The 13,667-nt window shown below is 31.3% G+C and overlaps 1 protein-coding gene across 1 annotated transcript in view; it reads right to left on the reverse strand.

The window, feature by feature from the left end:
• Window positions 1–13,667, reverse strand: part of UBA6 (ubiquitin like modifier activating enzyme 6) — a 69,526-nt gene that overhangs the window by 30,429 nt on the left and 25,430 nt on the right. The window contains exons 7-13 of the mRNA XM_006217846.3: window positions 12,884–12,964; window positions 9,922–10,044; window positions 7,755–7,878; window positions 4,732–4,835; window positions 3,365–3,427; window positions 2,484–2,560; window positions 1,867–1,933 (exon numbers count right to left, since the gene is read on the reverse strand). Coding sequence (XP_006217908.1) covers window positions 1,867–1,933; window positions 2,484–2,560; window positions 3,365–3,427; window positions 4,732–4,835; window positions 7,755–7,878; window positions 9,922–10,044; window positions 12,884–12,964 — 639 coding nt within the window. The remainder of the gene's footprint in view (window positions 1–1,866; window positions 1,934–2,483; window positions 2,561–3,364; window positions 3,428–4,731; window positions 4,836–7,754; window positions 7,879–9,921; window positions 10,045–12,883; window positions 12,965–13,667) is intronic.

A 13,667-nucleotide genomic window follows, 5' to 3' on the forward strand; every position in this document is an offset into this window, starting at 1 on the left:
TGTAAGCCTACACAGAGAGCATGAAGCATGTAAACACAGAAAAGACAATGAAAAGCCTAGCGTGACAAAGCAGTCAAAATCATCCTGAGAAAACAGAAGGTCCCACATGAAGTGCAAAAATACTGAACATGTATGAAATCCGGCAGATCTCAGCAATGGCTATGGTGAAAGGACTACTCTGGGAGATAATGATGTAAACAGGAAGGACAGGGAAGACTGAAAAAGGAAGTAAGAGAGGAAGTTAAGTAGGATTTGGCAGAAATCAAAAAGATCAGTAAGATATACCAACACCTATGCACCAAAAATATTAAAAAAAATTTTTTTTAAATCATTTATTAAAGACACTCCTTTTTCAGTATCCTGAGAGAATAGGAAGAGGGGCTCTAGAAGTAGAAATCTGAACAAGCACCCAAAACCCTTACCCCATCCAAAAAAATATGCAGAAAAAAATCAGTTTACCAAGCAAAGGTGATGTAAGGAGACAAAACATTAGAATCAAAACATTTCAGCTACTGAAAATTTCTCCCCCAAACTAATCACAAGGTAGAGTAAACCTGATTGAGTGAATTATATATGCTTATAATTATAACTAACACTTTTGTATTATAACAAACACTTGAAGATTTGGGAAAATAAACACAAAAAACCCCACCTTGAATCAGAAATTTAATAACCAAGAACCAAAATAATCCATTCCCCTCCCCTAAAGGGGATGAAATAAATAAAAGAAATACAAATCTATGAATCAAAATGGGCTCTTGGTGTACCTGGAACAACTGACTGATCAGCCCTGAGTTATATTCTGGTAAAACTATTAGACTTCACAGATGAAAAAATATACAGAAGAAAAAAAATATACAAGGACTCAAGGCAAAAAAGATCAGATTACTTAAGAGTCAGATAAGTAAACTGGCATCATACTTCCCAACAATAAGATACAAAAAAGTATTAAGGAAGAAAGTAAAAGCCTTGAACTTTACTTTCAGCCAAGCTGCCTTTCAAGCATAAAGGCTACAGAAACAATTTCAAATGTGTAAGAACTCAGGGAATACTGTTAATTCTGAGCTCTTTCTGAGTAATACAGCAGAGACCAAACCTGACTGCAATATTTACTATAAAGCTCCAGTGATCAATACAGGATAGTACCAACAAAAGGACAGAAACAACCAATAGAAGATACTACTGAGTACAGAAAAAGCCCTACACATATAATAACTTTCTGACAAAGATGCCAAAAAAACTGAAAAAAAGAAAGAATTCTCTTTTCAATAAACGGACTAGAATTACTAGATAGTCATATACACAAAAATTAACCTTGATCTATATTTGGCAAGGTAGAAAAAAATGAATTCATAAAAGTACAAAACTATAAACAATGAGTTCAAAATATACAGTCATGTACATGATCTATACTTTGCATGGTATATAAAAATGAATTTGCAAAACTATAAACCTTCTAGAATAAAACACAGGGGAATAACTTTGTGATTTGGGGTTAAAAAAGGTACAAATCACAAAAAAGAAAAACTGATAAACTAAACTTTATCAAAATTAAAAACTTCTGCTCTTCAAAAGATGCTGCAATAAAATGAAGACAACCACAGACTGGAAGAGAATATTTGTAAAAGATGTGTCCAATAAAGGACTAATTTCCAGAATGTATTAAGAACTTTCTCAGTAAGAAGAAAACAAACAACCTAATTAAAAAATAGGCCATGATCTGAAAAACTAAAGCAGAATGAAATCAAGTAACTTGTCTACTGTCACAGAGTCAACAAGTATAGCAAAACTGGAATTTGAAGGATAAGAAAATATCAATATTTATATGTTACACAATTTTTGATGGCTATCATTTTGAATATTCACCTTCTCTTCCAAGGTTTCACTTATAGATGTTGCTAGTTTCAACAACTCTTCTGAATCTTGTTGGCATCTAGGATTCAAAACAAAGCACCCAATATCAATGTTCTCAATTGCTATAAATAGTAGGTCATATAAATAACTAAAATTAAAGAAATGTTAAAAAAAAGTGGAATTTTGCCAACATGTAGCATAAAGTGCTTACTGACTTGAAGGTAACTTGGTTTATAAACACATTACTTCAAAATCATGCTCACTTAAGGACAGTATATAAATAAGATTTAAATATTCAAGGGAAAAATCTTTTGCAATAAAACTTGACGTAATAAACTAGGTGGTAAAAAAACTAGATAGTAGATTCATAATTCAATAATTCCCAGATTTTAAAAAGTTATAGCTTTTGAAGACTTCAAAGTGGGAAAATTCTTATTTAGTATAATTTCACTTTTATAAATTGACCTCTCCACTCTAATCAGAAAAAAACCCAGGTTTTCAGAAGTGCTTATAGTTTGGTGTATTTAATGGTACTGCACTTATATTGGGCTTAGTTACTTAAAAGTAATCTATAATTTCTGAAATACTCTTTTTACAATAAGGAAAAAAAGTCGAACAAAGAACATTACCCAATATTTGGCTTGCGATTATAGTTCTCCTGAAACTGGTCCAAGGCAAGCATGGCTGAGTGAATCTCTAAAGATGCCTATTTAGAACATTAAAAAATTGGTCAATATTTACTGAGTGTGTAACGTGTACCAGGCATTGACTATGTTAATGTTTTTAAAACATTATTTTATTCATTACAAAAATGAATTAGCTTATAACTATTATTATCCTTACTTAACAGATGAGGAAGCTGAGGCTTAGAGAAGTTAAATGACTTGACTTCAAGGTCAGAAAGCTGTATTTAAGCAATAGATCCAAGTTTCATTCCCAGGTGGTATGACTAGTTTTTATTAGGTTATTCATATGAAACTTAAGAGTAGTATCAACTGAACAACAGCAACAAATATTTATACAAGATCACTGAATCTCTTTTCCTTATCAACATATACAAATTTGGAAACTGTAAATAAAATTTGTTATCACAAATACATTGACTGCTATAAAATTATATCCAGTGATTTGAAAAAACAGAATGTTTCCCAAGTTTTTTTTTGGGTGGGGAGCAATACGTATTATATAAAACTCTACATGGTTCAGAAAATCTTCTAGTAAGATCACCTTTGAATGAATTATTAAAATCATCTTTTAACCATCAAAATTGGCCTATCATTATAATAGTTAAATTTTTTCCTATTTTTCTAACATTTTCCATTATATAAATTCCCATTTTTAATTCTTGGGAGTCAACTCTAGACATATGAATACAATCTTTATTAAAAAAAAAATTAACAGTCTGACAGAAAGGTACATACATGGTTGCTCTGTTTCAACCTTATAATCTTTTACCAATCTCCATCTCCCACTTTGTTGCCTCTCTCAAACCTACAAAGTGTTTATTTACCTCAGGTTTGCTGAAATCCACAATAAGGTACTTTGGATGTTTTATCTGCCTCTCCAATGGTTCCTAAGAGAGAAAAATAAAAAACAAAAAAATCCACTATAACTCTAGAGCAAGCAAGTGATTACTTGACAAACTATACAGAACACTAAATGCAATGGCTCTCTCCCAAAGATCAGAAATAAGTTAGGTTGACCTAATACATTTTAGCTAAAATATAAAATAGCTACCATTCCCTGGTAACCCCTTGTCTTATTATCACACTTATTTATTTTTTTAATGTTAAATGCAATTAGACAACCTGCTCCACATAGTAAATTCAGGAAGAATTGTTGGAAACATTAGTACACTTGAAAAAATACTATTTTAATGAAAGAGCTACCACATATTTCTGATAGCACATTATTAAGACTTTTTATGCCTGACAGGACTTGAATAAACAACCAGTTAAAATTCTTCGTGTGGAGCAAAGAACACATGAAAGCCAAAAAAACCCAAACAATCAACCAACATCCCCCCAGGCCCACAAAAGACAATCCAACCTGAAATTTACTTGAAACATAAACAGAAGCATAATTAAAAACTGTGGACAATGGCAAGAGGAAGTAATGCAGGGGCAGATTTGAGTAGCTGTAGCATTTTAATCTGTTGTTTTGTTCTAACTTTGTCTTAAACAAAACCTTGTAGAGGACTTTAGTTAATTGTTCTGGAAAACAACAGGCAGTCAAGTTAAAACCTTGACAACTTGCAAGAAAAAAACAGAGATGAATTAGACAGCTTATTCTGAGAAGTGGCCTAAGGATTTAGGAGTAGGAGGCAGTAGGAGACTCCTCAGTTCCTTGATACTAGTAGCCTCAAAATTCTCTCTATACAGATACTTACATTTCCTTTCAATGCCAGTTTATAGGAATTATCTCACATTTCCAATATACACACTGTTTCTTGAAGCTCAAAAAATTAAATCAAAAAACCTGAATCAATAAGTATGATAAATAAAAGAAATATTCCTTTTACTTTAAAAATGTGAATAGCTGAATAATAAAACAAAACACACTGAATCAATGCTTGTTAGTTATGCCTTTTGTCTCAGGAAGTAATTTTAAGAAGTATGATCAACCTTTTCATGATTCACAAAGGTGCAGTTTCTTTGAGGTAACTTATATACCTCAATTATATGTGTTACTATTGTAAATTTTTTTGTTGATATCAGTTTATTTCCATAGATTGATACAATTTTCCTCAAAGTGGGTACAAATAGAAAATCAGTATCTGTTCAACCTTTGAATTATTGTTTGGTTAACTAAGTAATTATTTTATTTGCTGTCATTCTTCTGTAAAGAAGTATTTTTTAAGCAGAAAAAAATACTTACAAAGCAAAATGTTTTAGGAGTCTTAACTTGAACAGCTATGCCTCCGTGTAAATAAGGTTCCAGTTTTGTAGTATCACCAATGCTAAAAGAAAATGGTGATAACACTAAAAGAAGAAAAAAAAGAAAACCATTACATACTAAGCATTTACATTTGAAGGCTTATCATCATAAAATACCAATTTTCTCTAATTTACAAAATTAAGAAGGTCTCAGTTTAAATCTTTTTGTAGGGAGGTGGGTGGGAGGAAGTGTGGGAAGAGAAATTATTTTTCCAATATGAATATAAGGACTTAGCAAAATTAGCCAAGAAAACTTGGAAGGATAAAAAAAGAATGATAAGAGGTTATCATCAGATATTAAAATATTTTATGAAGCCTCAATAATCAATATATTTATATTTATTATATATATTTAATAATTAATCTACAGTGATACTAGCTCCTGAATAGACAGGTACACAAACAAAACAGATTAGAGAACTCAGAAACAGATCCACGAGGGACAAAATTAAGGTGGCAACTCAAACCAATAAAGAAAAGATAAGATTACTCAACAAATCTTGCAGGGAAAAAAGCCACCTAGGAAAGTATTCCAAATGGATAAAAGTTTTAATGTCCAAAAACATGTAAAAAATTTTATTAGATAGAAGTATAGGAGAAAAACTTTGCAGTAGAGAAAGGCTTTTCTAATTATGACTTAAAATAAAAGCCATAAAAGAAAAAATTGAAAAATTTGACATTATATACACACAATAAAAACTATAACAAGCAAAGTCAAATGCCAAACTAGAAAAAATATTTGTGACTCATATTAAAAAAAAAAGCAATTCAGTAAATATGCCCTGTATATTAGGAGTCCCGGCGAATGATTAAGAAAATGATCAAAAACTCAACAAGAAAATGGGTAAAGGATGATTCACTTTAAAAGAAAAAATAGCTCTAAAACTTAAGATGAGATACTTAATTTTATCCATAATATGTAAAATGTAATTATACTATATTATTTTCGGGGAAGGGATAGCTCAAGTGATATACTATACCAATTTCAATAATGCCTGAAATACTATGAGCCATAAAGGGAAAAAATAAAGACTGTTATGCAATTACTGATGTAAAAACACCCATCTAGATGATTCATTTAATGAAAAGTCAAAGGGTAGCTCTATGAGTAATATGCTACTTTGCATATAAAACTGCATAAGGAAACCCTGGAAGGACACAAAAACTGAGAACACTGGATAGGTAGTAACAAGGAGGATCTACAGATGGGCAGAAAAGTTTTCACTATGAACATTTGCCTTCTACTGTTTGAACTATCTGACTTTTCAAGAAATTAAATTAAATAAACAAGCCTTATATATTAAGGAGACAGAACAGGTCAGCAGAGTAAACAACAATCTTAGGCTGCCACACCTCTGGAGTGGGAGGAGGTCTGAAATAGTACTCATTTTTAACTCTATTTAAACATTTATATGTTTATGTTTATCTAGAATAAGCATATTGTAGCTATTTTAAAATGTTTTTCAAGTAACAGAAAATTACTTTAGAGCAGTAAGTATAAATTAATAAATGTTAAGAAAAAAGTAAGTTTCATAAACACCTATTCTATTTAAATATCCTCTCTTTGCCCAAAGAATTTTTGGTACAAAATGTGAGTTTTTAAAATTTTCATTTCTTGACATCCAGTGGCTCCTCCTTTCATATATATAGCCTCAAGACTCGGATCCAGTACCACAATCCATCATTACGTGGACCCCAAAACAACAAAGGATAATCCTAAATAATTAGTTTAGTCAATTTTTGGAAAAACCAATACAAATTATTTAATATCAATGATATGAACCTGTGTTTTACATATGTATAGTCTGGGAAATAAAATCCAAAAGTTTTATTATCAAAAATTCTTAAATACAGACCAAAGTTTTGCTATAAATTTGTAACAGAAACTGACTTTTTTCTCTCCTAAGGATTCACTTTGTAGTCATTAAAAGAAAAAAAAAAGTAATCCATTTACTAGTCTATACATTAATCACATAATTATACTTTCAAAAGCCCTAGAGATAAAACTGAATCACTCTCAGCTGAGCAGGTGTAAACATGCTGTCTCTGAGTTATAAGACATCTACTAATGTTTTTAACTCTTTTAAACATGGCTTGGAAGAAAACCATAAACTATGCAGACTAACAGTGCTACAAATTAATTATCTTCAACTTCAAATGGGCCCTAAATGAAGCCTGATAATCTATTTTTTAAAATGTTTACTCTCTTCAAATCTCTGGCCACGTCACCTTATCTCTCCTTTGGGTCAGGATCTTACCTTAGTTCACTAACAGAACAGATCCCTGCAGCTTCTTGCTAATAAACCAACACATCTGCCTACAGTAACATTCATTCATCCCTTTTATTAAAGCCACTGGACAAAAACAGGTATCTTTGCTTGAATACTTCACTGTCACCTCACCCAGCAAGCTCAGACTGGACACATTAATTTCTCTCAGAACCTGCTCCTTTTCTTTCACTCCCTAATGTGTGAATAAGTAAGTTGACAGAATCTTCGCTCATCTACCATATGAGATAATAAAGTTTCCTCCTCAATGTCCTAAGACTCTTGCTATCTCAACTCTCACTGCCAGCCCTGTCACATTATATCTTTAAGTTCTTGAATTGTGTCTTGCTTCTTACTGTTTGTCTCTGCACAGACTGTTCTTTCCTTTTCATTACCTTCCTAAGACAATGCAATCTTCAAATTTTAATCAAGATACCCTGTCTCTACAGCTGTTATACCAAAACTGAGTAGGCTTCCTTGCTAAGTTTAAAGTTCCTAGAACATCTTTTCTCTTTATACCATCATCACAGCTTAATGTTAACATCCCCTTACTTAGATTTAATGTCTTGAGGCCAGGGAATTGGATCATGTCTATCTGAGTTGATAGTGTATTCTCAACACTGAGAACAGAGCCTGAACTATAAATGTGCTGAATAATGAATAAGTATAAATGAATTAATAAAACACAGAAACTCACCAGTTATTTCTCGCGTAGATCCATTTAAGCCTGTCATTCCATTAATTTCTCGAAATGTTAGGAACTGTCCTGTTTCAAGTTTGTGTGGATGATTTTCAAGGCAAGTAACAACGCCAGGATTAGCCTAAAAATAAGAGTAATCTACTAAAAAACAAAGCCATGTATTTCTTTTTTGTACAAATTCCAATTTCACACAAAAACGAACCCATGTTATCATAAAATTCTCAAAACAACCAAAATTCCAAGCCATTCTTCTATAGTAATAGCAAGATTTTAAAAACCTGTCACAACTTGAAATGCAGCAGATCCAAAGTGAGATGTGCCATGAGTATAAAAGGGTCCACTAGATTTTGAAGACTTAGTATGATAAAAGGGATGGGAAATATCTCATTAATGCTTTTTCATATTGATTGCATGTTGAGATAATAACATTTTGGATATACTGGGTTAAATAAAATGTATTATTAAACTTAAAAAAAAAAACTTTCACAAAACAGGGACCCACTTATTTTATTAGGAATGTTAAAAATATAATTTCTCTGATTGGGGGAAACAGATTCCATAAAGGAGTTCAAATGTTTCATAGATTCAAAGATTATTGTGACTTATAAAAAAAGTCAAAGTGACTGAATATTAAGTTCTAAAGTCATTTATGAAAGACTTGATGTTCATAAAAGATTAGTTCAACTCTGAAGATCAAAGAAATCTAAGAATGAAGGATGGAGATTTAAGCCAGGAAAGTGGTAGTTTAAAATCTGTCCAATACTTTAAAGCCAAAGAAATATTATGTAGCCAAGTTTATCAGGATAAAAATAGGAAGAAAAATATAAAGAATAAGAAATACACTTATCTCACCAAAAGGAAGGATGAGATAGGTCAAACACCTGGAAATTTACTAACTGCATATAATCCAACACATTGCTTAAATAAGGTGATAATTTAATCTACATAAAACCTAATGGAATTATCATTCTCTTTCACAATTGTGTAGATACTAAAAATTCTCTTGCTGCTTAATGATCTGAGAAATATAATTATGATCACAAACATGCAGATAAAATTAATGTAATGTGGGTTTACTAATATCTCAAGAATAATATTCATAAGGAGAAATAATCTGCAGGTAAGTTAAATGGGAACGTTTATGATATTTTCTAATTCTTTATGGATAACCTCCACATTTCCTGCACTATTCAATAAAAGAAAATATCAGTGAAATACAAGATCCCTTGGAGCTTACTCCAACTGTACGATATTCACAGGGACAAACTAACAATAACTAGAGAAGGTAAAAGGCTGAACAATAAACCATTCTGTAAGCAGAAAGACACACAGAATAATTTTTCAATGAATTTTTCTTAAAAAGGGGTGAGAAAGGCAACATAACATTAGGTTTAAAAATAAAGCATAAAGATAGAAGCACAAATACTATTAGGTCAAAGTATATTATCATTTCCTTATATTTGTCTTCTTTTGACCTTTAACATAAATTGATTATAAAGACTGTATATAAAGTTAATGACTTAGGCTAAAAAGAAAAAGTAGTAAAAATAGATCATAATAATTTCTCTAATTCTTTTAGGGAATAAAAAAATTAAACTAGCACGATATTAACTGAACATGGTTAAATGTGCTAAATGTCTCAGAACTGTTCACTTTAAAGTGGTTAATTTTAAGTTATGTGAATTTTACCTCAAAAGTAAAACAAAACCAGAAAAAAAAAAAAAAAAAGAACATGGTTAGAAAATTCAGATCTTCTGATTTGAAGGTTAATGCTTTAGAAATGTAACAAATTTGAAAAGCTCTTGTCTATGATGTGTCCATCTTCCTGGAGTCAAAGTGTTGGGCCAAGTGACTTATGACATACCTAGCACAACTATGATCTGACACAATAAACTGTGGTAAATACTGAATTCATGTCCCATAGGGGCATGGCATAGAACAAAATTAAAATTAAAATCAACGACATAAGCAACTGTTGGTCTATCAATTATTAAATAATGTTAGAAGGAATCCAGAAACACTTTTAATATTCCAACTTTATTTTAAACAAATAAAAAATATTGCATATTCTAATATTTTGCTAATACCACCTTTTAAAAAAGTTTCACATCAACTTAAAAAATCAATCATATACATATACAATAATATACATATATAATCATACTTGCGTTATATCTGAAATAAAAATTTCTTTTGGTTCTTCTCCTGTTGTATCTAAAACTTCAAATTCATCACCGAAATCACAAAACAACCGTGACCAAACTCCATGTATATCTGCACTGATGAACTGTGAAATGATAAAAACAATTTTAAGCTTATATATTACAGAATATATAAGAAAAAAAAAGCTCAACTATCTTAGGCTCTTTTATGACAATTTTATTTATAATTAAGCATATTCTTTGGGGTATAAAATGATCACAAATAGGATAAATTATTTATTTGTAAATTGGTTTCGGGATCAAGGATTTTGGTATTTGGGACTGGATATCTAGCGTTACAAAATTAGAAGCAACATCAGCACATCATCATCATACAATCTGTAATTTTTCAATAACAACTTCTGCCTTGCCCTAAAAATGAAGCAAAGTTTATAAGAAACAAGGTATCTTTGTTTGATGGTCTAGCAGTGAATTCTTACTTTTCATTTTAGAAAAGAATGGAATGTCCATTCACCAAAAGCAGTAGAGTTAATGGAAAATAAAACAGAGCTGAAAGCTGAGCGTGTGGTCAACAGAAAAGGGACTGAGAAACTGACAGTAAACATTGAAGTCATGAAAAGTAAAAATCAGATTCTTAAACACAATCTTATAAAATATTTTACTGAAAGTCATTTTTATAACACATACTCTCCAGTCTAAGAAAATGTAAAGAAATTGTTTATGTGCTCAGTTATTTTTAAAGATATTGATAATAAAGAAAAACTCTTAATCTTTAACACATATGGTCCCATACCAAGTGATATTTTTCTAGCAAAAACTAAAGTCTATTCATATTTGGGTATAAGAATGTAACCAGTGATATATAACACCTATTACATGAAGTAGTGAAATGGCTAATGGAAGATTACCTCCTAATTGATCATGCAATGCCTTTACTATCAAAATAGGCACCTACAGAATTTTTTATGAGACATAAAACTGAGCAGAAATTTAGAAGCTTTCTTTTTAAGTTTAAAAGCTGCAAACTCAAGGACAATTTCTTTCCTTGAAAAACAACTTTAAAGTATGAATATATATATATATATATCAATCACATAAACAAAGATTTTAGTTTATTACCTAGTGTAATTATTTTGTAAAACTTTTGTTTCCTGTTATAAATTTACTGACTACTTTGTGTCTTGTTCATCTGCTTAATTTAAATTGTGAACCAGAGCACAAATGTTCTACAGAATATAAATATACTATGTAAATACCACAATCCAAAATTTTTAGCACAACTATTTTATACAGTAAGATCATGGCTTAGTGCCTATCTGAAAGGAACAAACAGCATTTTCCTTTTCCAAAGCAAGAAATGGCCCCACAAAGGAGGTGGAGTTAGTAATATGTATTTAATTGCAGGGCATGATTTATGATTTTTCCCATCTAAACCTCTTCCCAGTCTTCCCAATGTCATCAATACTCACCTAACTACTCTGGGCAAAAATCTAGGAGTCATTCTTCATCACACTTTCCTTCACAGCTCTCATTCATCTATTCTCAATTCTGTTAGTCTTCCTCAAATTCCTCAGTTCAATGACTTCTCACAATCTCTATTCCCAACTCTTTTGAATAAGGCACCACCAGCATGTCTCACTTGGGCTACTTACTGCATTAGCTCCTAACTGGTCTAGTCACCTCTGCTCTTACAATTTCAACAGTTTTCTTTCTTTTTGGTTTCATGATCCCTTCATGTTCTTAAAAATTATTAATGACCCAAAGAGCTTTTGTTTATGTGGGTTATACCTACTGATAATTTACTGTGTTAGAAATTAAAACTGAGAAATACTTAAAACACAAGAATATACACACACCTTCCATTAGCTATCAGAGCAATAATGTCACCACACATCATACAGACTCTGGAAACTCCACTGTACCCCATAAGAGAATCAGAGTGAAAAAAAGCAAGTAACATTTCAGTAATATTATAAAAACAGTTCTTCAACTTTGCAGACCCCATCAAAGTCTCAGAGACCCTCAGTGTCCTTATACCACACTCTGAAAACTACTGATCTATTCTCCATACAGCATGGCCAGAGTGATCATTTAAAAATATAAACCAGACTGAAACTCAAAAGCTTAGAACTCAGATATCCTCAAAGATCTGTAAGATACAGCCCTCTAACTACTTCTCTGAACTCAGTCTTCTGATATCCTTTCTCCTATTACTCTCTCCCTTCTACCCAAACTCCATTCTGGTCAAACACACTATGTGAATTTTTGCACTTACAAATCTTTACAGCTGTTGTTCCCTATGTTTTGAATGTTCTTCCCTATGTTTTGAATATTCTTCCCCAGATCTTTACATAGCCGGATCTTTCTCATAATTCAAGGCTCTATTCAAATGTCATCTCTTCAGAGAGAACTTCCTTGACCTCAATCTAAGAGAATCAGCACCGGCCCCTCCCAACATCATTTAGACATTCTACCTAGCTTTTTTTCCCATAAGACTTGAAACTGTGTATTTATTTGCCAGTTTATTATATATCTTTCCTAGTAGAAGGAATTTTCATGAACTGGAAAATCTGTATGTCCTATTCATGAATGTATTCCTAGTGCCCAGAACTGTATCTTGTACACAGTAGACATATGCTTAATTATTTGTTAAAAGAAACAATGAACTTCTTGAAAACCACCATCATACCATATTTAAAGTGAGATGATGAGTTCAATATTTATCATTCTTTACACTGCTAATCTTAATTCCTCCTTAGTTTTGGCAATTTGCCTATAAACCAAATTTAGATCCTCATTTTAAAAATAGGAAATGATTATGATACCAAAATTAAAAAGAAAAATAATGTGACTGTCCTTATGTAAAAAGAATTCCTCATGAAACTCACTGAAAAGCTACAAATTCTAATAGTGAAAGTGATTTTTTCTCTGGTAAACTATGTCATTATTAAGTAACACTATTACCTTAATTGGAGGGCACCGAGAACGGCAAAAGTCATTAATCTTCTTCTGCAATGGAAGTTTGATCTCAGTCAGAACTACACACTGTTGAGAAGAATACAAGAAACTAAATATTAGAAAATAAACAATTATTTTGGTGATGTACAACTTCTAAATCAGAAGCATTTCACATAGTTTTCACTATGCTAAAAATGCACTGTTTTCCTTGCAAAAAATTACTCTTATTATATTCTATTTTAAGGTTAACACCTTCAGAGGTACAGAATAGCAAAAGTAAAAGTAACATACACAGCCAACTCTAGGTATCCATAGGGGATTGGTTCCAGAATCTCCGGTGGATACCAAAATCTGCAGATACTCAAGACCCTTATATAAAATGGCATAGTATACATAGGGGAAAATCTGCCCACATTAAATTCAATTACCATCACAGGCTTCACAGTTAGAAGCAAACCTTAAAATCCTATGTGTTATTTATATACCTCAAATGGTTGGAGATTTTATCTGTTACTGCTAGAGAAATACTAACCTAGTCATCAGAATATAAATTCAGTACTAGCATAAAGGGATAACAATTACATTTTTAAAGAGATACATTAGTTGATTTAGCTTTTACTTCAGATTTAACAGATTCACAATATAACAACTTTTGTTTTGATAGTGTCATTACTGAAACCAACAAGCACTATTATTTAACACAGCAAATTATAATTTTCAATGCTTACTTTAATTTTTTATCATCCTATGAGATAAGTGGAGAAGGTTTTATAATCAGATTTTATCATAA

This window comes from Vicugna pacos, chromosome 2, assembly GCF_048564905.1.
Source record: "Vicugna pacos chromosome 2, VicPac4, whole genome shotgun sequence".
NCBI classification, from domain to species: Eukaryota; Metazoa; Chordata; class Mammalia; order Artiodactyla; family Camelidae; genus Vicugna; species Vicugna pacos.